We start from the raw sequence: 22,530 nt of genomic DNA, 5'->3' as shown, positions 1-22,530 counted from the left end.
GCATCGAGACCCCTGCGTTGCCCCTGCCCCACACTCGACCAGGCCAAGGTACGTACGTACCCTGGCCCGCCACGCCTTCCCTCGCCTATTTCCCCGAACGCCTCTGGCAAAAATATTTGAATTTGGGTCCGCGCCGCCTGGCCTCGCCTCTTTTCCCCTTCTCCTCTCCACGTCAATCATCAAGGATCGATCAAAAGCTCCCTCAACCTTCGACCAAACCCCCGTCAATCTCTCTAGGGCACGTAGCTACCCTTCTAACTCCCCCTCAAACCCAGAGTTCAATCAAGCTCGTCCGTTTCACGTCCTCACCGACGAGAAACAAGCCGCACGTCACCCGACATCAATTTGTGGACCGACTCCATCCCAAGCTTATCAACTTCGACATCTCTATCAGTCACCATGTCTACCGTCGTGGAGAAAGTCGCTGACGCCGCTACCACTGCCGTCAATGACGTTACCAACGCTCTGGCCAACACCTCTATCTCTGGCAAGGCTGCCGATGACAAGTCGGCCAACAACGACGCTGTCCTTGCCAGCGCTGCCGAAGGTCGCCGCCTGTACATCGGAAACCTGGCTTATGCGACAACGGAGGGGGAGTTGAAAGAATTCTTCAAGGGCTACCTTGTGTAAGTTTCCGCTGTTTCTATTCCATTTTTTTCTTGGCTACTTCTTTCTCGCGGTTTTACCTCGACGCAAGACGGCAAGGTCTTCACCGCTCCTTGCTTGCCCAGGCACCCAGGCAGACTTGCGTTCGCCGCATCCCTACACCCTTGCGCATCCTCATAATCTGTCTTTTTTTTTTTTTTTTTTTTTTTTTTTTGGCAAAACATCTCGCCCTCAGTTGTTTTCGGATACCCAACATTGTGCTTTACTTGAACTTTTCTTCGACCACTGTCTTACTGCACTCGAGCTGTTGCTAACCGTTAATTTCTGCTGCTGCAGCGAGTCTGTTTCCATCCCGAAGAACCCTCGCACCGACCGCCCGGTCGGTTATGCCTTCGTCGACTTGTCGACTCCCAGCGAGGCTGAGCGTGCCATTGCCGAGCTCTCGGGCAAGGAGATCTTGGAGCGCAAGGTCTCCGTTCAGCTTGCTCGCAAGCCCGAGTCCAACGAGAAGGCCGAGGGTGCCAATGCTGAGGGTGGTGCCGAAGGTACCCGCCGCCGCCAGTCTGCCCGTGGTCGCGGCCGGGCTGGCCGCGGCCGTGGTGGACGTGCCCGTGGTGGCCGTGCCAGCGGTGTAAGTCGCTTAGTACCGTCCGCGTGTTGAGACGCAAATAGGCGGCTAACGTGATCACAGGACGAAAAGAAGGAAGAGGGTGCCGCGCCTGCTCAGAATGCGGGTGCTACGGCCGCCGCCGAGCCCGAGGCGCTGAAGGATGTCACTAACGAGGCTACTGGCGAGAAGGAGGGCAAGCCTAGCAAGGGTCAGGCCCGGCCCCGCGAGCGTCGGGAGCGCGGTCCGCCTGCCGATGGCATCCCCTCGAAGACCAAGGTCATGGTTGCTAACCTCCCGTATGACCTGACCGAGGAGAAGGTTCGTGGACCTGATTCTTGTCGAGAAGAGAATCATGATATCTGACACACTTCTAGCTCAAGGAGCTGTTCGAAGCCTACCAGCCCCTGTCCGCCAAGATTGCCCTGCGCCCGATTCCCCGCTTCATGATTAAGAAGCTACAGGCTCGCGGCGAGCCCCGCAAGGGCCGTGGATTCGGCTTCGTCACGCTTGCGTCGGAGGAGCTGCAGCAGAAGGCTGTCGCCGAGATGAACGGCAAGGAGATTGAGGGCCGCGAGATCGCTGTCAAGGTTGCCATCGACAGCCCGGACAAGACGGATGATGATGTCAAGGCTCCCCAGGCGGAGGGCACCAACGGTGGCGCCGAGCAGGCTGAGGCTGCCCCCGCTGCGACCGCCGCCTAGATGATGATGATGCTCTACTCTTGATGAGCACGCAGCATACGTCAATGGAGATACGAATGCACGCGCTTTTTCTATTCGACACTTTCCCCGTTCGTCTGTATTACTTTTGGGCGCGTGCATATTTTAACGACCGGAAATGGGTGGATGACATCTTTTCTTTTTCGCCAATGGCTAGACGGGATTTTTCACGAAAGCGAGATTGCGCGGCGGGGATACTTCTGGCGTCCTGGAATTTGCGCGGGCTTCTAAAAAAAAGGGGTCGCTGCCGGTAGAGTTCCGGGGATGTTATCCATTATCTGCTGCTTTCTGCGAAGAAAAATTTCCCTAATATTTTTTTCATGACCTACCTCTTACTTTCGTTTCGTTTCCTGGAGTCGTGGAGAACATGACGGACGGCCCCTTCGCTCATTCATTTCGTTTCGCACCTTAAGGCGTGTACACTACGGTTTTCGCCTGGCTCGGGGGAACGGGTATAAGAAACGTCTTGATTCCCTGTGATCGTTATGGTGTGATTTGTCGCCTGTTGATTTCAAATTGGGTGATGCGGTATGTGTCGGTAAACGCTGGTAGTACGCAGGTTATACAAGTACGGAATACAGATACTCGTAATCCGTACTCCGTAGTGTGTCTTGTTTCGCTTGAGGCGGGCAGGAGGTCGCACTGGCTCTTGCAGGGGTTCGAGGGTTTGAGGCATGGATGTTGCGGCGGTTTGGACAAATTGGCCCCGCCCAACCAAAAGTCCAGAACCCGTTGTCTCCTTGTCGCGAATAACCTAGCTACCCGGGAAATTGCAAGTGCGACCAAACAAACGTTCCAAGGTTCGACTGCATGGTTTCTCGACAGACGAGGGAATTGCAAGCCAGAGAGAGGGTGGCTCTGTGGGGTCTCGACTGAGCGTAGCGGCAACTTAACGGTATCGCTTGGTTCGATTCTCGCTCGTATCGGGTGCAGTGACACGCTGCCCGACAAGTCCTCTTTTTTTCGCCTTCGATCGCCTTAGCGCTGCGCAGTCAACAAACCCGACAGCTGCTGGCCCAAAATGGCTTCCAGGGCGATGTGGGAGGTCGACCCGGAGACGAGGTCCAAAGTACGCCCACCCCTTCCCGCCACTTGCTAGTCCCTTTTTGCGTCTCTGGCCTGTTGCTGCTTGTTCCTTGTTCGCGCAGCCTGCTGATCTCGAGCCTCTCTCGTTCACTACCAGCTCGTCGCCATCCAAGCCGAAGCCGATAACAACCTATGCTGCGACTGCAACGCGCCCTCGCCGCAATGGGCCTCGCCCAAATTCGGCATCTTCATCTGCCTCTCATGCGCCGGCGTCCACCGCGGCCTGGGCGTCCACATCTCGTTTGTGCGGTCCATCTCCATGGACGCATTCAAGGCTGCCGAGATTGAGCGCATGCGGCTCGGCGGCAACGCGAACTGGAAGCGGTTCTTCGAAGAGCATGCCGACACCAAGATGAAGGGGCTCACCTGGGACGACGCGACCATCGCCGAACGGTATGGTGGCGAGGTCGGCGAGGAGTGGAAGGAGAGGCTGAGCGCCAAGGTGGAGGGGAGGGAGTACGTGCCGGGGGACAAGGCGAACAAGGCGGCCGGCGGGGGCGGGAGCGTGCGCGCGAGCCCGGCGCCGAGCGCGGGCGGCTCGTCGACGGCGCCGACGAGGAGCGGCCCGGGCGCAGGGACGCCGCTCAGCGGGAGCAGGAGCGACAGCCCGGCGCCGGGGGGTAAGATCAAGGTGGACGTCGACTACTTTGCCAAGCTGGGCGAGCGGAACGCGCAGAGGCCGGACGACCTGCCGCCGAGCCAGGGCGGCAAGTACAGCGGGTTTGGCAACTCGGCGCCGCGGCCGCGGCGGGATGAGCAGGCGCTCCCGGGATTGGAGGATCTGCAGAAGGACCCCGTGGCGGCCATCACAAAGGGGCTCGGATGGTTTGCGTCGACTGTCACCAAGACGGCCAAGACGGTCAATGAGGGGTTTATCCAGCCGACTGCGAAACAGGTATGTCGTTTCATGAACTCTTAAGAATCGTCTACCTTTACCCAGGATCATTGGCCCTGTTGCATACTGACTTGTTGACTGGTTTTCAGATATCCGAGTCCGAATTCGCAGCACAAGCCCGCAACGCAGCAGCCCAGGCGGCGCGGACCGCGCAGGCCGGTGCCAGGACAGCGCAGGAAGGGTTCCACCGCTTTGTCGAGGGTCCCAGCGGAAGCGGGTACAGGCCGGTAAATGCCAACAGCAACAACTTTGACGAGAGCAGGCGGGCGTTCTGGGACGACTTCGCTGCCGCCGCCGACCAACGGAAGACTAGTGGAAGCTCCATAGGCACGTCGGCGATGGGGAAGGGCGGGAGACAGGGTGGCGCGCAGGCCCCGGCACCAAGCAGTAAGCACGATGAGTGGGATGACTGGTGAGCGTGTTGTCGTTGTCGTCGCCGTCGCCGTCGCCGGAGGGGACGGCGTGACAAAGAAGGAAAGTGGGAAGTGAAAGGGAGAAGGGGGGGGGACCGCAAGGGTGATGGCGAGACATTTCGGGGAAGGGAGCCGGAGTTTCGGTGTCTTAGGTAAAATACACGGACTGAACATAGACCATAAAGACTGCATCGAAAGGCAGTTTGGCTTTAATTCCATTGTTCATTTTTTTTTTATTCTTCTCTTCTCTCAACCCAAGCTGTGTTACCCCCTTCTGCGATCTCTCCTGTTCTAGGGTTAGGGAAAACGCTCCGCTCCAACAACCGGCGCTCGCTTGGCCGAGGTTGGCATCGGCACTAGCCGGGGTGCCGGGACGGCAAAGGCAAGTCGCGGATCGTCATGGGCCGAAGAGGAACGCTTCCCTCTTCTCTTCGACAACCAGCCATTGAACGCCAGAGCTTCGCCATGTCAGCGCTACGGATACTGGTGCCCGTCAAACGGGTTATTGACTATGCGGTAAGTGCACGATCTAACTGCATCTCATCTTCCGGGTACAATCCCATGCGACGACAAGCATTGCCGTCCCCGCTCGTCGCTCTGGATCTCCGCCCGCTGACGGACCTCCTGCGACACAGGTTAAGCCGCGCGTCAACAAGACGCAAACCGGCGTCGAGACGGCCGGCGTCAAGCACAGCATGAACCCCTTCGACGAGCTCTCGGTCGAGGAGAGCGTGCGGATCCGCGAGAAGAAGAGGGCGCCCGGCGGCGTCGAAGACATCTGCGTCTTCAACGCCGGCCCCCCCAAGGCCCAGGACGTCCTGCGCACTGCCATGGCGATGGGCGCCGATCGTGCCATCCACGTCGAGGTGAAGGAGGGCGAGGACCTCGAGCCCCTAACCGTCGCCAAGCTCCTCAAGGCGGCGGCCGAGCAGCAGAAGAGCAACCTCGTCATCCTCGGCAAGCAGAGCATCGACGACGATGCCAACCAGACCGGCCAGATGCTGGCGGGCCTGCTGGGGTGGCCGCAGGCCACGCAGGCGAGCAAGGTCGAGTTCGGCGACGGCGACACGGTCAGCGTCACGCGCGAGGTGGACGGCGGTGTCGAGACGGTGCGCGCGAAACTGCCCATGGTCATCACGACCGACCTCCGCCTGAACGAGCCGCGGTATGCGAGCTTGCCGAATATCATGAAGGCCAAGAAGAAGCCGCTGGAGAAGAAGACGCTGGCCGACTTTGGCATCACGGCGGAGAAGAGGCTCAAGGTGCTCAAGGTGACAGGTGAGCTGCGCTCGATTAGCCCTCCCCATTCCTGTCTGTCTACTCTAGCTAATGCTCTACAGAACCACCCGCCAGGCAAGGCGGCGGCAAGGTTGAGGATGTGGATGGTCTCATTTCCAAGCTCAAGGAGCTCGGCGCTGTCTAGAGAGAAATTGTGTACAAGTTTGAATCGACTCTCTCTTGCGCAATTTTCATTAGGGTCAATGCCATGCTGTGCGATGAAGAGCGCAGACGTGCTGCACGTGCTTGGCTTGCACACGGATCCAGTCTGCGAGCCCGGATCCGTGGGCTGACGGATAGAGAGGCTCCATAGCAGCAAGCATTGAAATTTGATTACCATCGTTCGTTGTCGTCATCATCGTCATCATCACAACACCGCAATTTGTTTCGCCTGGAACGTTCTAGGTCCGAGTTGCTGCTCTCGATCTTACCCAAAGACAGCATCAATCTCGGGGATTCAAGCGGAAGGAAAAGCAAAAAAAAGAGACAACCATCCCACGTTTGACTACACTAGGGAGCGGGGGGTAAATCTGCTTCGAATAATCCGAAGCCGCAACAAAAGGTGGCTAGCCGAAAGTGAAGTGCCCCTCTGTGACTCCCGTTTTTCGGCCTCTCTCTGCGGGCTCCAACCAATGGCGGCCAGGCCAATTGACCCGGGCAGAAAATTCAGTGGGGCCCAACACGTCAAAAGGGTATTTTCTCGCCTTCCCGCCATTTCCTCCCCTTCTCTTCCACACTTCTGAGTCGAGTCCGACGCTTCTCAAGAACATTTGAGTCGAGTGAAACACTCGAATTGCGATCGAGGAAAAGCGAGAACATCGTACTCTCGACGACCGTACAACGGCTCTTTTGCTTTTACTGAATTGGCCATCCTTGCGAAACCGCGCTGATGAAAATTCGCTTCTCTATCTTCACTTCTCAGGTATGTTCTGCTCTCTGGACTGGTGGTTTTCTGTTCTTCCAACCCCCACCGTTCGCTCCTCCGCGTTTCCGGTGACCCCGATTCCAACTCGGGTCGGGCATATGAAAGTTATACGGCCTTTAAAGGCTGGTTGACCGTTCTACCGCCGCTGCAGCTTGTTCATGACAATTTTGCGGTTTTCGGACGGATGCTAATGTGCTGGCGCGCTAGGACTACCTCTCAGGTCCGCCCAAGCCCCCCGGGGTACTGACTCACCGCTTCATACTGACCAAATTCTAGACCATCTGTGGAGAGCCCTGTCAGCTTAAGAGCTAACCCCTGTCCGACCGTGAAGCCTGATATCCTACCTAACTCTTCCGTCAACACCTTCCACCAAAGATGTTCGCCTCGTTGGCCGCCCGCCTCCCGAACGCCTTGGGCCATGCTGCCCCAAGGGCTCACCTCCGCCTTGCGGGCCAGGCTCGCCTCCTCAGCAGGCTGGCTGTGGACGGGAGCAAGGGCAGAGCCATGCCGATGACCAATAGGAGGGCCACTGCTGCTGCGTCTGGCGTCGACGCTACCTTGACTATCAGGGTACGTTCACCGGATTATTGGCCCTGAGGTTGGCCGTAGCGCTGACCACTTTCCCACGCAGGACGGCCCCGTCTTCCACGGCACGGCTTACGGCGCCAACTCGAACATCTCGGGCGAGGCCGTCTTTACGACCTCGCTCGTGGGATACCCCGAATCCATGACGGACCCCTCCTACCGCGGCCAGATCCTGGTCTTCACCCAGCCCTTGATTGGCAACTACGGCGTGCCCTCGAACGAGCGCGACGAGTACAACCTCCTCAAGTACTTCGAGTCGCCCCATATTCAGTGCGCCGGTGTCGTCGTTGCCGACGTGGCTGAGAAGTACAGCCATTGGACGGCCGTCGAGAGCCTGAGCGAGTGGTGCGCCCGTGAGGGTGTCCCCGTCATCTCCGGCGTCGACACTCGTGCCATCGTCACGTACCTGCGTGAGCAGGGCTCCTCCCTCGCCAGGATCTCAATTGGTGACGAATACGATGCCGACGAGGACGAAGGCTTCGTCGACCCTGGTGCCATCAACCTGGTCAAGCGTGTGAGCACCAAGGCTCCGTTTGTCGTTGCCAACCCCAACGCGACCTTTCCACATCGCTCTGATCGACTGCGGTGTCAAGGAGAACATCCTGCGCAGCCTGGTCAGCCGCGGTGTTTCGGTCACTGTCTTCCCTTACAACTACCCGATCCACAAGGTTGCCGACAACTTTGATGGCGTTTTCATTTCCAACGGCCCGGGTGACCCGACTCACTGCCAGGAAACCGTCTACAACCTGGCCCGCCTGATGGAGACTTCGTCGGTTCCCATCATGGGTATCTGCCTCGGCCACCAGCTGCTCGCTCTCGCCGTCGGTGCCCGGACTATCAAGCTCAAGTACGGCAACCGCGCCCACAACATTCCGGCCCTCGACTTGACCACTGGCCAGTGCCACATTACGAGCCAGAACCACGGTTATGCCGTTGACGCCAGCACTCTGCCAAGCGAGTTCAAGGAGTACTTTGTCAATCTGAACGATGGTAGCAATGAGGGAATGATGCACAAGACCCGCCCCATCTTCTCGACCCAATTCCACCCCGAGGCTAAGGGCGGCCCGATGGACAGCTCGTACCTGTTTGACAAGTACCTTGAGAACGTGCAGATGTACAAGGACAACGCCAAGGTCTACCGTGACAACCGGCCTTCGCAGCTGATGATCGACATCCTCAGCAAGGAGCGTGTCGGTGTCGAGCCTTCGCCTTTGGTTGCGAATGCTGCTTGAGTCTTCTGGGTTGACGCACTTGCATCGTTTGGTCGTGGGTCTGGGTCGTTAGTATTGATCTTCCTTGGCTGATGGTTTTTGAGACATTTTGTCTCTGGAGTATGCGGAGGGGGGGGGGGGGGGCCGTGTCGAGGGTCTTGGGTTGTTTGATGGGTGAGGGTTGTTAATTTGATCGGACATTGCCACATCATCGTTTCACACAGATTGGAATTCAAAAGTGCCTTCGCGCATGGCCCGTTTCTAGCTTTTCATCTTGTTGTGGGTGACATCCCAGCAATGCCCGCTACTTACGGTTGGTTGTTCCACGTAGTGAAAGGTACATGTAACGCAGCAGAGACCTTGGTGTCAACGGTAGGGAATCTATTCCGCAGTTCACTTGTTCCCGGCATCGCACTTCGCAGAACCGGTGGCGTCATTGCTTTTGTTAAAGCCTGAGCCGCGGGCAGGAAGGCAAACCAGAGAAATACCGCCTAGATGCGGACGGAACCTGATATCAATCAGCCACTGCTCCTCCTTGGCATCATTCTCCCCGCGAGCCCACTCCCCAACCGTCTCTCGCTCGCCTAGCGGTTCCCCTATGATAGTCCTGTTCTGTCCCCTCGCCACGCCAATATCGTAAACGGGTTTGGTTTTTTCCCCTATGCTGGACCGGGCTAGGCCAAATGGGAAACTCAAAAGCAGGAAGTTAGCAGGCAGGTATGTGAGCAATTTCCCTCCATCTATGGAGCTTCCAGGCAAGCAATGAGATGTCTCGCGCGGGCCAGCCAGTTAACCACCCTCCCAAACCTCCCTCCCGTTCCAGTGCCCGCATTTGCTGATCGTCATGGCGGCAACTGATTATTCTGTACATGTACGCGGCGTTGCTGCTACTACTCCTTACAAGCTCTTGCCCGTTCGAAAACAAAACGCACTGAAAGGCGGCTGTCGCAGATGGCCCCCGGGAAGAGTCTAGTCTAGACATGGGGACTTCTTAGTAGCGGTCCCGCCTGCCACCGCCACCACCACCACCACCACCCCATCTAGCGCCGCGGCCGCCGCGGCCACCGCCACCGGTATAAGTGGGGAGAGGCTGGCCATCGAGACGCGAGCGGGGCACGTCTTCCTGGTAGCGGTCGCGACCATAGTCGCGGTCACGGTCATCGCGACGGTCGCGGTAGTTGTCGCGATCGTAGTCATCCCAGCGGCCGCCGCGGTAGTAACTGTCATCATTGCGCGAGCCCCAGCGAGGGGACGGAGTGCGACGGCGAGGAGGCGGAGGAGGGGGAGGGGGAGGGGGAGGGCCGCCCCGGCTGCTGGCCCCACGGCCGATACCCATGCGGCGGCGCTCACGCTCGCGGTGCGGAGGGCGGATGCCAATGAAGGCCTCCTTGCCACGATCAACAAACAGGTCGCCGTCTTCGAACGTGTAGCGGTTGATCTCGTCCGGGCGGCCTAAGTCACGGTGGCGGTCCCGGGTGATGTGCGCGTTCATGTTGTCCAGCCGCCGGAGGGCGACGTCTTCGGGGACGGGCCTGTATTCGAGCGGCGGATAAGCCCTGGTGGTCCTGTATCCGCGGCCTCGGTCATAGTCCTCAAAACGGCCCCGGGCGCTGGCGCCAGCTAAGGCCGGTGGAGGCATGTGCGCCTGGCGGTAGTGATTCGTTCCTCGGCCGCGCGGACCCGAGGGCGCTCCCTCGACGCCTGGGTAATTGCGCGGAGGGCCAGTCGGGAGCGGGGGATTGGGAGGCTGCCTCGCGGAATTGCGCCTGGAATCCATCTCTGCGTTTACCAAGTTTACGGTAATGACGCCATTGTCGTCGGGAACGTATTCAACTTCCCAGCGGCTAAACGATCGTGCTCCCTCAGACTGTTCGCGCTCAATCCACTCACCCACCTTGTCCTCGGGAACGAAATCAACCCAAAGCTCCTTTCTGTTGCGTTCGTTGGGCCACACGGTTCCGTGAAGAGCTGTCCGGACCCGTGAAGCTGCAGCAACGCTGGTGAACCTCACAAACGCGTGAGTGCGGACTTGGTCGAGATAGAACCGAACAAGGCAATCCGGGTCTAGGGCGGCACCAGGCAATGCGGCCAGTTCGACCAGGTAGTCCTGTAGCACTGACTCCCTCAGGGGCCTCATGAAGTTTTTGATGTAGAGCGCAGTTGTTGCAGGATGCAGTGCTGGCGCAACGTCCCTGTCGTCATCCGGGATCGGATCGTCGGCAGCTGCTCGCGTGGTGTTGGCTTGCGGGGAGACTTCTCGGTCTTGCCTCAGGTTGCGGTCTTCGGTAGGCGCATCCTGATCTTCTCGATCATACCGTGATGACTCCGGCGATTCTTCGTGGTTGCCTGTCGCCGGCGGCGGAGAGGGTATCGGCTGAACTTCCTCAGGATCTTGCGGGGGGAGATCATTCTTGTCGCCAGGTAAGTCGCCTTCGGCAGTGTGGCTATCACTTGGCCGTGCCCGCTTCCTGGAAGACTCAGTTTCTGGGGGAGGGCTGCGTGAGCGACGCTTGCGGTTAACAGCGTCTACGATTATATCGGTAGCAGGTGCCGCCTCGTTACTAGGCTTATCAACGCCGTCTTCAGCACTCGAACCTTGAGTCATCACTGACTCTCTTGTCGGAACAGGAGTCTCATTGGCCGCTTCGGGTGCGCCGTCCGAGTCTTGGCTGGCAATTGGAGCTTGCGGCGCCTCTTCAGCTGTTAACGACTCCGCTGCCTCTGCCGTGATTTCTGGCTGCGCCGAGTTTGAATGGTCGCCGTTCGATGGCTCTTCTGCACTCTGCTCTTGCGGCAAATCATTTGCTCCGTTATAATTACCGACGGGGTTGTCGCCGCGAGCCTCTGAAGCTGTTTGCTCGTTCTCGAAAGCTTCCAATCGGTCGATGAGATCCGCCTTTTTCCCAGCCTGCAACAGGTTGCGCCGCTTCAGCTCCTGGCGCAACTCAACCACCGTCAAGCGGCTAAAGTCTGTCGCCATGCTAGTCGCTGGTGGTGTTTAAGCAGGTGTGGTTGGAGATGTGCGCGTCGCGATGGTAGGTTGAACGCTCACGAAAGCGAAAAGTCGCCCTACGATGTGACTGCCTGTAAAGTCTCCAAGTTACTTGCGCTAACAAGGATCTTTGGCGCGTTCTCTGCGCACGGTCCCATAATTGATCAATCCACTCGCGTCCCAGCCTTGTGACGTTACCGACGGGACTACATAAGCACCGAGCCCACATTCCCCAGCTTGGGTATCTCGATTCCCCAACATTGGTTGGGCAAACTTAAAAAAAAAAAAAAAATACCGCGTGGTTTTGAGATGAAGTTAAGTGATAAAGTTTAGTAGCGACCGCTCATATCTATTGACATTACTTCTCATGGATTTTCCGGTGCCTGAAGTGTTACAAGGTGTTCTTTGGTTCCTATGTTTCCACAGCCTGCACTTGGCCGATCCACGTATACGGTTAGGCACCTGCAAGCCCTACATTCGATTTGACAGCAATCGTTGGCAGACGCAGCTACAGAAGCACAATCGCTGTTAGGCGAGGGCTTTACCTCAAGTCGGACTCTACTGGGTTATGGTTATTCGCCGATATTCGTCAGTTCTCAAGGCATGGGAAGCTAGTGAACGAGGCGGTGCTATCGTGGCTGCCGGAAACAGCCAAAACTGCAAGAACAGGTGCCCAAGTTCATCTTTGTCTTGAGCAGGTCCCACTCTGTTTGCGTTGCCGGTCTTGCCATTGTTTTCCGCTACTAGGCCTGAGGGCGACGGAAATGGAAATCACGAAGTGCCTTTTCTTTCTCTGCACCCGACCGCTAGCTCCCATCGCTCCCTTGGGAACACTTAACTAACACGCTCAATTGCCCGACTTCTCGACCGCACCACCCACACCCGAGTCCAGCAGCTCTCTTTCAGTCCCATATCAACATCGTCAAACTCTCCATTGCTGCCAACCCAGTGGTGATAGATACTGTACATCCATGGAGTATACCACACCATCTCCGCCGCATCGACCGATGATGATGGACACAATCACCGCTCTTGGCGATCTCGAGATGTCTAGCCCGTACTCGCAGGCCACGGATGTAGACATGCAGGACACAAATTGGACTAGGAAAACTGGGGATGATATGACCGAAGACGATATGTCATGCGACAGCCCATGTCTCCCTTCTATCGAGGCCGACGACGACGCTGCTCTCCGGGGTGGCGTAATAGCACCGGCACCTAATCTAGCTTGGGCACAAAAGGCCGCACTTGCTTCGCACCAGAAACCGCAGACGGGATATGCCGGTCCTGGAGCGGACGACGGAGATTCCGACGAGCTATCCGAGGACGACACCAACAGCACCAGCAGCGACTGGGACAGCTACGGCACCCTTCCACTAACCCTGGACGAATACGAGAGTGTCGTTGATCGCATAGAGGGCAGCGAGGACTGGAACGAGGACCAGAGAAAGCTACACAAGCTGATCTATCTGCGCGGCCTTCACCCCATGATGCCGTCGTGGTGGAGACTGAGCTTCAAGATGTGGGGTGTCACTCAACCGCATCTCGACGACGTCTTCACGCCCATGCATAGCAAGAAGCGTGTCGCCATCCATGCATATGGAAACGAGGTAGCTGGTAAGCGAGCCTTTAGACCGATAGTGGACAATCACAAGCTTGGCTGACACACAAAACAGCGGGCAAGGCGATGGAATCTCTGTTCTATCTCTCTCAGGTAGTCACGGACTACGAGGAGATCGGCTACCAGGACAAGATCGCGAAAGCTGTAGTAAGATGCATCCGGGGTTATATCAAATGGGCCATGCGAGACGCCGGGATAGACATGCGCAAGACCCTGCTCAACATTCTGGTGCGAGCGTACCCCCCCGATTTCCGAGGCGGTGATGAATACGATAGCGAAGGAAGTGATTTTGCGCCTTCCCCCGTCAGCAGCAACGAGGAACAGGAGGGGGATCTGGATGAGACCGGTATTGGCATAGACGATGTGGCTTTGGAGGCCGCAGAGGCGCAACGCGCCAGGCGTTTCACGCGCGCCGTCTCACGAGACCTCGAGTCAAGACTGCTAAGCTTGGGCCAGCACTGGCGCAATCTGTTGCGTGATCAGCAGGGCAAGGGCTTCATCGCAAGGCCACCGACGCTGTATGCGTTCGCAATCATTCAGCACATTGCCATGCTGGCAAGCCATGACCCCAGCTCCCCGACGAACTCGGTTGTCGTGCTGGAGCAAATCCGCCTGAACGATCGCGGCCAATGGCTTTGGAACGCCTTGTCCATCGCTCTTCCGGTCAATATGGCACGGGATGCGTTGAACAGAATGTGGGATACGGGAGTGATCGTGGCGGAGCACAAGGACTCTGACCCGGATCCCGACCTATGAGGGGTGGGCCGTGTGTGGTATCAGTCTTCTCTGATACAAAAAGCTGTGCGAGCGGAAATTTGAAGGAGTCTACGGAGTACGCAGTAGTAAGGGGTTGAAGAAAAACTATTGGCGTTGCGGCAATATACAGTGGAACAAGGTGCTTGTTAATCGCAAATTACCAACCTTCCTGGTGCAAGGTACTGAGATTTATGCCTCGACAGCTGAGTCTTCTGTCAGAGTTCGCCTCTACTATGGTATGTACATGTATGTACGCTTACTCTGTAGCACCTGTTTGTTGCCAGATATTAAGGTTTTTAGAGTTCTGTGTGGCCCCACTGTGGGCATGTATGTAGTAGTATACACTAGTACACTACACTAGTGTACTAGCATTCGGCATGGGTACGGAATACCGAAACCAATCAACGAATTTCCGTTTATCTGCGATGGCCCACTTACGGGGCCATGAGCGATGAAACACGGCCAGCCCAGACGCGGTAACAGCGAAAACGTTGTCTAGACAGTATGGACTCGTCTTACGGGGAATCACGTGTCATTGCTGTGCCTCTTCAGCTATTCCTGTTCATTCTCTTGTTACACACTCGGTTATTTACATCTCTTCTTAGAATTGCCGTGTATACACTACACAGTACTACACCGTATACGGACGTACTGTTAAGGTGGTCGGTGCGTCGCATCGGGCTGATAAAAATGCTTGGCGGGACCGTTTGCTGGGTCTTGCTGTCAAATGGGAACGGTAACCGGCCATCGGGTGGCCGGATTCAGCTAGGGCCCAAAGCTAGCCCAACACACCTTCACGCTAACTCGGAGCCGAGCGTGGCGCAGATTGAACTCTGGGGAAGGAATCATGAACTTCGCTGATAATCTGATAACGCCGAACAACAACTGTCGGAAGTTCTTCTTGCACGTGGGGAGGCTCCTCGTCATGAGGCTTGCGGATTTCATAACATGGTGGAACAATCCATTCTTTACTTGCACAACGCGCGACGCCTCCAATGCGTGCAGTGTGCATCATCATCACACCTCACTCCGCAGGGTGGCCGAAAACGCACGGGATAGTCCTTTTGTTGTTCGCTCTCGACCGCCAAGCGAATCCAAACTGGCGGTGGAGTCGAGACTACGCGACCAGAATCGCAGATCGCCGCAGCGCCAAGGCGTCCTTTTTCGGAGAGATTCCTGCCGGAGCCCACAGAAAACATGTTATAGAAACTTCATCAGTGGCCAAGCACGTAGAAGCGTGTGGAGGAACAATGGACTTGCTGAGCAGCCAAACATTCGAGTAAACCCAGATGCAATCGGTGTTCCTCGGGGCGAACCGGCCTTTTCTGGTCGAAGTTTCCGTACGTGATTCGAGCCCTTGATGCCTGCCCCAGACCCCCTTGCTGAACCCTTGTCTTGCTGACATTACGCGCTCTCTGATTCGTCCGAGATGCTGTAAGCGGATCATGCCTTCTCAACCCTGACAAGGTCCTCGTCCATGACCCCAGCATTCAGTTCAGTCGCTTCTTTGTTCGGAGGAATATTACCGTCGGATCGCTTCTTGAACAAACCATTTCCCCCAAAACATCCATACCTTCTTGGTCCTACCTCGATACCATTCTGACGGCTCTACGGTCCCACAACGCGACGGAAGCCAATCGATCCACCCTCAGCCGACCTGTTGCGTTTGTCTGTTCTCACCTGGATACCGCCTTTACCACCATCCCACGATCAACAGCAGGCGCCTGTCTGGTGGACGCGAGATCTGCCTCCGCCAGGCATCGATCCAATAGCCACCGTGTGGAGTCCTGGCCGCGGCGGATCATGCAATCTTAGCTTGTCTCTCCACTTCAGTCCAGGAGAACACCACAGCACATCGAGACCATCCTCCCCTCCCGCCCTTCAAAGGATTGTGTCAACTATTCCTGCGGTGCCGTTATCGAAGGACACTGTTTCCCAGGCCACATCGAGTATCTTGCGGTGTGGTCGCTGCCCTGTTCTCGTACGGCACTAGTACTGGGCATATCTGCTTCCGGCATACTAGCCTGGTGGCGTCGACGATACCTCGTGCAGCGGTCCAGCAGCTTGGGAACCCCAGGCACCTGAAGCGAGCCCGGGACGCTAAACAGATTGCGAGGTTGCGACAACCGGTGACATTGGACTTGGAGCGATCATTTTCATTTTCTTCTCTTTGCTGTTTCGCGTACCCATTACTTACTTCCATTCAAGCCTCGCTCCACTTCGGCTGCGAGATATGGCGTTACCCGAAACATCCCAGGCTTTTGCGCTGCCTTCACCCGCGGAGAGCGCCCCCGCTCCTCGTCGGACCGCTCTGCCATCGAGGCCCATGTCCTCTAGAGAATCCGGCGACGTGCCACAAGCCGATCAAAAACAATCCGGGCCCGGTGCAAGGCCTTCACCAACCATGTCACATGCCTCGGCCGCATCGTCGGCCCCTTCAAGTCCCACCAGTCGCAAAGCCGGAGGCTCATCGAGCCAGACCAAGACAACCTCGGCCGGTAATTTTGGACAGAGCGGCCAGGTTTGCAGGTGCGTCGACGGATTGAGAGCTCCCGACTCCGTTCCGACTAAGCGCGGTTCTGACGAAGCACAGTAATTGTGGCACCACATTCACGCCTCTCTGGCGGAGGTCACCTCAAGGCGAGATAATATGCAACGCCTGCGGCTTGTATCTCAAGACGAGGAATGCTCCTCGTCCGATCAACCTGAAGCGACCTCCTGCTGTTCCCGGAAACGGCTCTCGGCAGTCGCCCGTCAAGCTGTCCCCCAAAGCCCAGGTGCCGCTGCTGCCAAACGCGCCGGTAGCAAAGTATGTCGCCGCCGATCCAACGCCGTCGGGGTCATGCCCGGGAGGTGGAAGGTGTAATGGCACGGGCGGCGCTGAAGGATGCAGCGGTTGCCCGGCATACAACAACCGAGTCTCGAAGAGCGCTAGTTTGAGCGTTCGAAAGTGCCAGGGCGCATCCAAATCGGCAGCTGGCAACCCTGACGACGCAAATTCGATAGACATCGCGGCATTGCAGCTTCAGAACCAGAACCAGAACCCCACTGTGGTTATTGCATGTCAGAATTGTGGGACAACGGTCACTCCGCTCTGGCGGAGGGACGAAGCTGGCCATACCATATGCAACGCTTGTGGTGAGCACACCTAGACTCCCCTACGTGCTGAACACAGGACAGGGCTGACGAGCGTTTAGGCCTATACTATAAACTTCATGGCGTACATCGGCCTGTTACAATGAAGAAGTCCATCATAAAACGGAGGAAACGGGTGATACCCGCAACGGGCGGCGCCCAAGATCCGGAAGGAACGCCAAGTGAGCGTGCAGATTCGCCGCCGTCAGAGTCCGAGAAGCCGAAAGAGAGAGGGTCGATCAACCCCGACGGGTCTGTGAATCTGGGACTCCGACGGCGGCAAGAGGCGCCTTTGACGCTTGTTCCGGAGACGGTGCTGATGCAAAACCGGCAGACGTCTCCGTTACCATCGACTGACCTAGAACAATACCATCAGAGCCAACATCATCAACATCACCACCTCCCCGAATCACTCACCAACGAAAACCGGCTGGCTCCCTTGACCTCTATACCAATGCCGCTTGACCGCCAGTCGTCCCTGTCACCCGCGTCCTTTCTCTCACCATCAACGAAACGATCGTTCTCTGCCGCCGAGATGGAGTCCCATACTCAGAGTGAGGGAGATCAACCGAAGCGCCTTTCATCCATCAAATCGATCCTCAACCCCACGGTCACTAGCCCACCGCCCGAGGACCCTTCTGAGAAACAACATCCTCTCTTTGTGACGCAAGGCAGCACAGCGGCTTCCACACCGAGCCCTGGGGCGTACCAATCCGTCCACCAGACGCCGGCCCCACAACAGCTCCCGAGCCCACAGGGCGGTCCCGTCCGAGAAGGCGGGAGGAGCAAGGCTGAAAAGCGTGCAATGTTGGAGCGGGAACGAGAGATGATGCGGGAACTGTTGGCGGCAAAGGAGAGGGAGCTTGCTGAATTGGAGGAGTGACCAATGCCGTGTTTCTTCTTTTCTTCAACCAAGTCATCTCTGAGACCCCATACCCTCTGCAGCTGCAGTCCTAAGCTCAACCTAGGCGTGATTCATTAGTGTCGAATATGAAACGATTATGGCGATACCAGTGAGGTTGGTCTACACATCATTTCATTGCTGCGGCAACACGTCGTTGGGACATAAGGGCTGGGCAAGACCTTGAACGTCGTAACTCGAGATCTGCAGCGATGTGAAATGCGAGCTCTGAAGCGTGCGGGTATTGGATCCGGCAGAGGAAGGCTGGGTTTTCCGTTCCTCGCTTCTGAATCAGTCCCTGCCCGGAAGTATCGAGCCGTAGTGTGCCCATTCTCCCTAGGTATGAAACTTTGCAGGTGGAGGATATCCTTTCATCATTGGGATTGCGTTTTGCTCGTCGAGTATGATGCTCGGCGCACTGAATCAACGAGCACCACGCCCTGACGTATGTAAAACCGTGCAAGGTATCCAGCTCAGGCGAGTTGAGGGTTGAGGTGACGATCGATTGCTACACAAGGCAGTTTTGGACGGCATTCAATTCCGGGCCTATGTACGAAGTAATCCATATGAACTTGTTGTATGCACTTGTAAGGTGGGCCAACAGAGCTCGCCCTGGCACAACACGCGGTGGTTCTTGCGCGCTGCGGAGTACTGTGCTGTACCTTAGCTAAATGGATCCATACAGCGGAGTAACTACTCCGTATTCGTACCCCGTACGGATTACACTACGCGGCATCTTGTCGCACCAAGCCTGCCCCACTGTTTCGCAAGCTTGCATCAGCCAGCTTCCAGCCTCCCGCGGCCGACAGCGCCCAAAACGAACCAATCTTCCAGCGTCACAGCAAAGACCGCACCGCGGTAAACCAAGGCAGCCCAACAACACGAAAAACAAATCGATCGATCGAACCGAAACTTCCGCACCCTGGGCTCATAATACCGTTTTACCCGACAACTCACTCGGCTTGACACGAGACACAGACGGGACTTCGACCTACCTACGCATTTGCGACAGAGCGGATACCTAAGTTGCCCACAATGGACTTCTCGGACACCTTGTATGTTCTTCACGCTCTGTTCACGTGCGCGCACCTTTGGGAAGGGAGAAGGAGGGTAATTGGAGATATGGCGGATTGCACCGGGCGCGAATGCGCAACACACGTTGCTCTCCAACCGAAGGCGGCGCGGATGAGAAAAGGGGGGGTTGTTCTGCCTGCCTGTCTGGCCTGGCCTGCCTTTGCTGGGTCGGGATGCACGCGATGTCGCGCGGGCGGGAAGGGGCTCTGCTTTTCATGATCTGGAGACATACATAACAACGAAGTCTCTTTCTGCGTATGAGACGGACACGCTAACTTCTACGTCATAGTCGCATCGTCAACCTCGTCGTGGCCGTCTTGATGGTCTTGGGAGGAATATCGCAGTTCTTCCCCATCGGATTGTACGATTCTTCCCCCGACACTTTCTTTTCCGGGTGCAGGTTTTCTTTGGATACTGACGGGTTTCCGCAGTCAGTCGTCAATCATCGGTGTCTACGTGATCATTTTTGGCTTGGGTGAGTCCTCCTCCTCCTGGTGGCGCTGGGCAAAAGGGAAGGGTGGTGATCTGGGGACTGTGGTGCTAATTTGGATATTCAACAGCAACTGGCGTGCTCGGTGCGTCTCTCGAGTCCCGGTTACATTGCGCTCGGAGCCGAGATACTGACCCTCTTGTTGCAGAGTTCCAGATCCCCCCGCAGATTTCCCGCTACGCCTCGTTCCTGTTCTCTTTCCTCGGCCGTGGTATCTGTATGTTGCGCCTACCCCGGGGGGGCCCATCCGAGTGGCATGGACAAGTTTGGACTAACCATTTTTCTGTTTCCCGCCAGTCTATATCTTCGTCGGCTGCATCCTGCTTCACGACCATGTCCTCCGGATCATTGCGGGCTCCATTGTCGGCCTGATCGGCGTCGCCTACGTCGCCCTCGAGTTCATCCCGTCCATCGAGCCGCCGGCGAACATGCGCGAGGCGGATGCTGGCTGGGGCGCTGAGCAGGTCTAATGCTTCTTCCACTGCTATAGATTGGGCTCCTGATTTCTGCCTTGGGGGCGGGTGCGGATGCCCTTTCGGGACGCCGGGTTTGTGAGTGGTGATACTTTCAGAAATACGTGCCTGGCGGTGTAGGAATATCAAGGCGGGCTATAATTTGTAGGTTGTAGGTCGCAGGGCGTGGATGTATTTTCGGATGTCACGGCCGGAAGAGGGGGGGGGGGGGGGTGGGGGGGGGGAGGGAGTAAGTTTGGGTTGTATCGGGAACAAATGCCATGGCTGGATTATGGGTAGATGTGTGGCTGGGGTTGATCTAGGTTGTATGATATTGAAGCATGTGCCAGAGAGCATGACTAGCTGGTAAACATATCCCGGCTCTCGGCTCTCGGATGGTAATTGAGGCGGCTTGTATTTCAAGCTGATGATGGTAGGCCCCGTTCGGTACCAGCCTCTGATTGCTGAGGCGTACCTTGTCAATTGCACCGTGGAAGGGTTAGGGTATCGATAAGCCCCTCCACGCTTCTTATCTCGAGGGGCTGTTCCCAGCAAAAATTTGAGACCGGCCGTCAAGGTCCTTGGCTGTCGGGGCTCGACGAAGCGAGATCCGCAGTCGCAAATTCGGCCTCCCTTGTAAAAGAGAGGCATCGGAGACAGAGACAAGATCCATACGACATTACCACGATTCACAGGAGCACAAAATGGGAAAGAAGCGCTCAAGAGAAACCGACGGGCAGGGGGACGTCAGCATGGCCGACCCGGCCGTGGACAAGAAAGACGATGATAGCTCGGACGACGAGGTGAGTCTGCACATGGCGGAGCTCGCAATGCGCCGGCTGACGCCACCTCTGGGCGCGGGTAGGAGGACATGGACATTGTCAACGTAGACTTTGAGCTGTTCAACTATGACCCTCAAATCGACTTCCACGGCGTCAAGACCCTCCTCCGGCAACTCCTGGACGTCGACGCCCAGCTCTTCGACCTCTCCAGCCTCAGCGACCTCATCATCGAGCAGAACACGATCGGGTCGACCTGCAAAGTTGACGACAAGGCCAACGACGCCTACGCCTTCCTCACCGTGCTCAACCTACAGGTGCACCGCGACAAGAAGCCGGTCGCGCAGCTGATCGAGTACCTGGCGGAGCGGGCCAGGAGCGACGAGAGCCTGGCCGCCGTCGTGCCGGAGCTGCTGGCGTCGGACAAGCACGTGGGGCTGGTGCTGGCGGAGCGGCTGCTCAACATGCCGGCCGAGGTGATCCCGCCCATGTGGACGTGCCTGATCGACGAGATCGAGGCGGCCGTCGAGGACAAGGAGCCGTATGAGTTCACGCACTACCTGGTCGTGTCGCGCGCCTACCGCGAGGTGGAGTCGACCCTGGACCAGACCGAGCGAAAGCCGAAGAAGGCGCGGGAGGTGGCCGAGCTGCAGTACTTCCACCCGGAGGATGAGGAGATGCGCAAGCACGCGCTCGCGTCCGGGACGTACGAGTACGTCAAGGAGGGCGAGTTCGTCGCGGACAGCAAGCGGGCTTTCCAGGAGATGGGGATTAAGTCGTGCGGGTTGATAATGCTGATCGAGGCGAGCAAGTTCTCGGGCGCTGTGCAGGCCATCACCGAGTACGTTGGCACCGCGACATAGGACACGAGCCGGGCGGCGGCGGCGGGACACAAGAAGGAACACAAGAAGGAACGGATTGGGCCAAGCCAACCACAAAAAGAAACGAAACAAACAAGAAAGAAAGAACAGCTTTCCTCTAAAGACATCATCATTCCACCGGCTCCAGCCTCTGCATCAGGTACTCGACCTCGACCTCTTTTGTCAGAGGGATGACAAAATCCTCGTACATAGCCACGACGGCATCCACGTTGATCTTGCTCTGATCCCACCCGTTGGCGCCCAACGAAGGGTCGGTCCCGTACGTCTGCGCCTTGAGCTTTAGCCTCTCCAACACCTTCTTCTCAACCGCCTTGTTCGTAATCGCCTCGCCGATCCCGTCCCTGTCGCCGGCGCGGATCAGGCGGGTGAACTTGTCCGTCTCGGACCGGAACTTGGACTCGGCAACGAATTTGCCAAAGTGGATGCGCCTCGACAGGGCCTGCAGGCAGGCAATGTCGCACGTCGCCGACGAGCCGTAGTTCTCTTGCGAGACGCCCCGGTCCCCGTGGCCAAAGTCCGGGCACACCTTGGGCAAGAACTTCTCGATGTAGAACTCCTTGATCTTGTCGTTGACGTTGACCTTGTTCGGGTGGAGGATCCGCGGGTAGCGGAGCGAGGGCAGGATAGGCTTCTGCACAGCGTCCGGGAAGAAGGGGACCTCGTCCGGGGACTCGTAGCGGCGGATCAGCGACTGGAGCTTCTCCTGCTCCCTCAAATACCAGTCCATGAAGCTCAGCTCGCTGTCGGGTATGGGCACAGCCCCGGGCGTGTAGATGTTCCTGTTGAGCGGGAACTGCACGCGCTCAATCAGATGGAAGGTGATGGTGTCCTCCAGCCGGCTGGCGAAACTCGCGTGTAAGCATCGGGCGGAATCCCGTTCGGTCTGAAGTAGCTCGGCTGGACTCACATCAGCTGGAACCGGATGCGCGACAGGTCCAGGGCCTTGGATGGCTCCGAGAGGTCGATTAGCGAGTCCATGGCGACAGTGGGCTTTGGATTCTATAGTTATTTGACCCGGCCTTAAATCCAGGTTGAGGTGATGAGGCAGAAAAGTTTTGTGGTGTTGACCCAGCTGGCTTTCCCGCCAGTTTTAAATCATTTCTTTTCAGGTACCGGCTCCG

At 57.2% G+C, this 22,530-nt stretch overlaps 9 protein-coding genes across 9 annotated transcripts; 8 read left to right on the top strand and 1 right to left on the bottom strand.

Annotated features, from left to right (window-relative positions):
* Positions 1–197: 197 nt before the first annotated feature.
* Positions 198–2,416, top strand: MYCTH_2314126 (uncharacterized protein). Its single transcript, XM_003660318.1, has 4 exons — positions 198–626; positions 943–1,237; positions 1,298–1,534; positions 1,591–2,416. The coding sequence occupies exons 1-4, from the start codon at positions 400–402 to the stop codon at positions 1,915–1,917; spliced, it is 1,086 nt and encodes a 361-aa protein (XP_003660366.1). The 5' UTR covers positions 198–399; the 3' UTR covers positions 1,918–2,416.
* A 234-nt stretch (positions 2,417–2,650) lies between these two features.
* Positions 2,651–4,420, top strand: MYCTH_2314125 (uncharacterized protein). Its single transcript, XM_003660317.1, has 3 exons — positions 2,651–3,004; positions 3,119–3,916; positions 4,006–4,420. The coding sequence occupies exons 1-3, from the start codon at positions 2,957–2,959 to the stop codon at positions 4,330–4,332; spliced, it is 1,173 nt and encodes a 390-aa protein (XP_003660365.1). The 5' UTR covers positions 2,651–2,956; the 3' UTR covers positions 4,333–4,420.
* Positions 4,421–4,733: 313 nt separating this feature from the next.
* MYCTH_2298586 (uncharacterized protein) lies at positions 4,734–6,100 on the top strand. The gene is made up of 3 exons (XM_003660316.1): positions 4,734–4,845; positions 4,965–5,607; positions 5,670–6,100. Exons 1-3 carry the CDS (start codon positions 4,795–4,797, stop codon positions 5,750–5,752), a joined length of 777 nt encoding a protein of 258 aa, XP_003660364.1. The 5' UTR covers positions 4,734–4,794; the 3' UTR covers positions 5,753–6,100.
* Positions 6,101–6,362: 262 nt separating this feature from the next.
* MYCTH_2314123 (uncharacterized protein) lies at positions 6,363–8,730 on the top strand. The gene is made up of 4 exons (XM_003660315.1): positions 6,363–6,529; positions 6,740–7,102; positions 7,164–7,655; positions 7,711–8,730. Exons 2-4 carry the CDS (start codon positions 6,908–6,910, stop codon positions 8,347–8,349), a joined length of 1,326 nt encoding a protein of 441 aa, XP_003660363.1. The 5' UTR covers positions 6,363–6,529; positions 6,740–6,907; the 3' UTR covers positions 8,350–8,730.
* A 589-nt stretch (positions 8,731–9,319) lies between these two features.
* On the bottom strand, positions 9,320–11,372 carry MYCTH_113138 (uncharacterized protein; the record flags this gene model as incomplete). Its single annotated transcript, XM_003660314.1, has 1 exon — positions 9,320–11,372. The coding sequence occupies exon 1, from the start codon at positions 11,306–11,308 to the stop codon at positions 9,320–9,322; it is 1,989 nt and encodes a 662-aa protein (XP_003660362.1). The 5' UTR covers positions 11,309–11,372.
* A 645-nt stretch (positions 11,373–12,017) lies between these two features.
* Positions 12,018–13,922, top strand: MYCTH_2298579 (uncharacterized protein). Its single transcript, XM_003660313.1, has 2 exons — positions 12,018–12,937; positions 12,997–13,922. Exons 1-2 carry the CDS (start codon positions 12,331–12,333, stop codon positions 13,695–13,697), a joined length of 1,308 nt encoding a protein of 435 aa, XP_003660361.1. The 5' UTR covers positions 12,018–12,330; the 3' UTR covers positions 13,698–13,922.
* Positions 13,923–15,721: 1,799 nt separating this feature from the next.
* MYCTH_2298578 (uncharacterized protein) lies at positions 15,722–17,834 on the top strand. The gene is made up of 3 exons (XM_003660312.1): positions 15,722–16,226; positions 16,291–16,835; positions 16,895–17,834. The coding sequence occupies exons 1-3, from the start codon at positions 15,931–15,933 to the stop codon at positions 17,713–17,715; spliced, it is 1,662 nt and encodes a 553-aa protein (XP_003660360.1). The 5' UTR covers positions 15,722–15,930; the 3' UTR covers positions 17,716–17,834.
* A 934-nt stretch (positions 17,835–18,768) lies between these two features.
* Positions 18,769–19,767, top strand: MYCTH_2124049 (uncharacterized protein; the record flags this gene model as incomplete). The annotated part of the gene is made up of 6 exons (XM_003660311.1): positions 18,769–18,788; positions 19,097–19,168; positions 19,239–19,282; positions 19,368–19,382; positions 19,446–19,514; positions 19,595–19,767. 6 exons carry the CDS (start codon positions 18,769–18,771, stop codon positions 19,765–19,767), a joined length of 393 nt encoding a protein of 130 aa, XP_003660359.1.
* Positions 19,768–20,336: 569 nt separating this feature from the next.
* MYCTH_74126 (uncharacterized protein) lies at positions 20,337–22,407 on the top strand. Its single transcript, XM_003660310.1, has 3 exons — positions 20,337–20,552; positions 20,615–22,248; positions 22,317–22,407. The coding sequence occupies exons 1-2, from the start codon at positions 20,454–20,456 to the stop codon at positions 21,389–21,391; spliced, it is 876 nt and encodes a 291-aa protein (XP_003660358.1). The 5' UTR covers positions 20,337–20,453; the 3' UTR covers positions 21,392–22,248; positions 22,317–22,407.
* The last annotated feature ends 123 nt before the right edge of the window (positions 22,408–22,530 follow it).

Source organism: Thermothelomyces thermophilus, chromosome 1, assembly GCF_000226095.1.
Source record: "Thermothelomyces thermophilus ATCC 42464 chromosome 1, complete sequence".
Lineage (NCBI taxonomy): Eukaryota > Fungi > Ascomycota > Sordariomycetes > Sordariales > Chaetomiaceae > Thermothelomyces > Thermothelomyces thermophilus.
Note: the sequence above shows the minus strand (reverse complement) of the source record. Positions and strands in the feature narration are given on the sequence as shown.

Excerpts from the sequence above, each read along its gene's own strand:
- MYCTH_2314126 (XM_003660318.1), top strand. The coding sequence starts at position 400 with ATGTCTACCGTCGTGGAGAAAGTCGCTGACGCCGCTACCACTGCCGTC. Across the intron at positions 627-942 it reads TTCTTCAAGGGCTACCTTGT|CGAGTCTGTTTCCATCCCGA; the intron begins GTAAGTTTCCGC and ends CTGCTGCTGCAG. Across the intron at positions 1,535-1,590 it reads ATGACCTGACCGAGGAGAAG|CTCAAGGAGCTGTTCGAAGC; the intron begins GTTCGTGGACCT and ends ACACACTTCTAG.
- MYCTH_2314125 (XM_003660317.1), top strand. The coding sequence starts at position 2,957 with ATGGCTTCCAGGGCGATGTGGGAGGTCGACCCGGAGACGAGGTCCAAA. Across the intron at positions 3,005-3,118 it reads ACCCGGAGACGAGGTCCAAA|CTCGTCGCCATCCAAGCCGA; the intron begins GTACGCCCACCC and ends GTTCACTACCAG. Across the intron at positions 3,917-4,005 it reads TCCAGCCGACTGCGAAACAG|ATATCCGAGTCCGAATTCGC; the intron begins GTATGTCGTTTC and ends ACTGGTTTTCAG.
- MYCTH_2314123 (XM_003660315.1), top strand. The coding sequence starts at position 6,908 with ATGTTCGCCTCGTTGGCCGCCCGCCTCCCGAACGCCTTGGGCCATGCT. Across the intron at positions 7,103-7,163 it reads ACGCTACCTTGACTATCAGG|GACGGCCCCGTCTTCCACGG; the intron begins GTACGTTCACCG and ends TTTCCCACGCAG. Across the intron at positions 7,656-7,710 it reads GCACCAAGGCTCCGTTTGTC|GAGAACATCCTGCGCAGCCT; the intron begins GTTGCCAACCCC and ends TGCGGTGTCAAG.
- MYCTH_2298579 (XM_003660313.1), top strand. The coding sequence starts at position 12,331 with ATGATGGACACAATCACCGCTCTTGGCGATCTCGAGATGTCTAGCCCG. Across the intron at positions 12,938-12,996 it reads ATATGGAAACGAGGTAGCTG|CGGGCAAGGCGATGGAATCT; the intron begins GTAAGCGAGCCT and ends CACACAAAACAG.
- MYCTH_2298586 (XM_003660316.1), top strand. The coding sequence starts at position 4,795 with ATGTCAGCGCTACGGATACTGGTGCCCGTCAAACGGGTTATTGACTAT. Across the intron at positions 4,846-4,964 it reads AACGGGTTATTGACTATGCG|GTTAAGCCGCGCGTCAACAA; the intron begins GTAAGTGCACGA and ends CCTGCGACACAG. Across the intron at positions 5,608-5,669 it reads CAAGGTGCTCAAGGTGACAG|AACCACCCGCCAGGCAAGGC; the intron begins GTGAGCTGCGCT and ends AATGCTCTACAG.
- MYCTH_2298578 (XM_003660312.1), top strand. The coding sequence starts at position 15,931 with ATGGCGTTACCCGAAACATCCCAGGCTTTTGCGCTGCCTTCACCCGCG. Across the intron at positions 16,227-16,290 it reads CAGAGCGGCCAGGTTTGCAG|TAATTGTGGCACCACATTCA; the intron begins GTGCGTCGACGG and ends GACGAAGCACAG. Across the intron at positions 16,836-16,894 it reads TACCATATGCAACGCTTGTG|GCCTATACTATAAACTTCAT; the intron begins GTGAGCACACCT and ends ACGAGCGTTTAG.
- MYCTH_74126 (XM_003660310.1), top strand. The coding sequence starts at position 20,454 with ATGGGAAAGAAGCGCTCAAGAGAAACCGACGGGCAGGGGGACGTCAGC. Across the intron at positions 20,553-20,614 it reads ATGATAGCTCGGACGACGAG|GAGGACATGGACATTGTCAA; the intron begins GTGAGTCTGCAC and ends GGGCGCGGGTAG.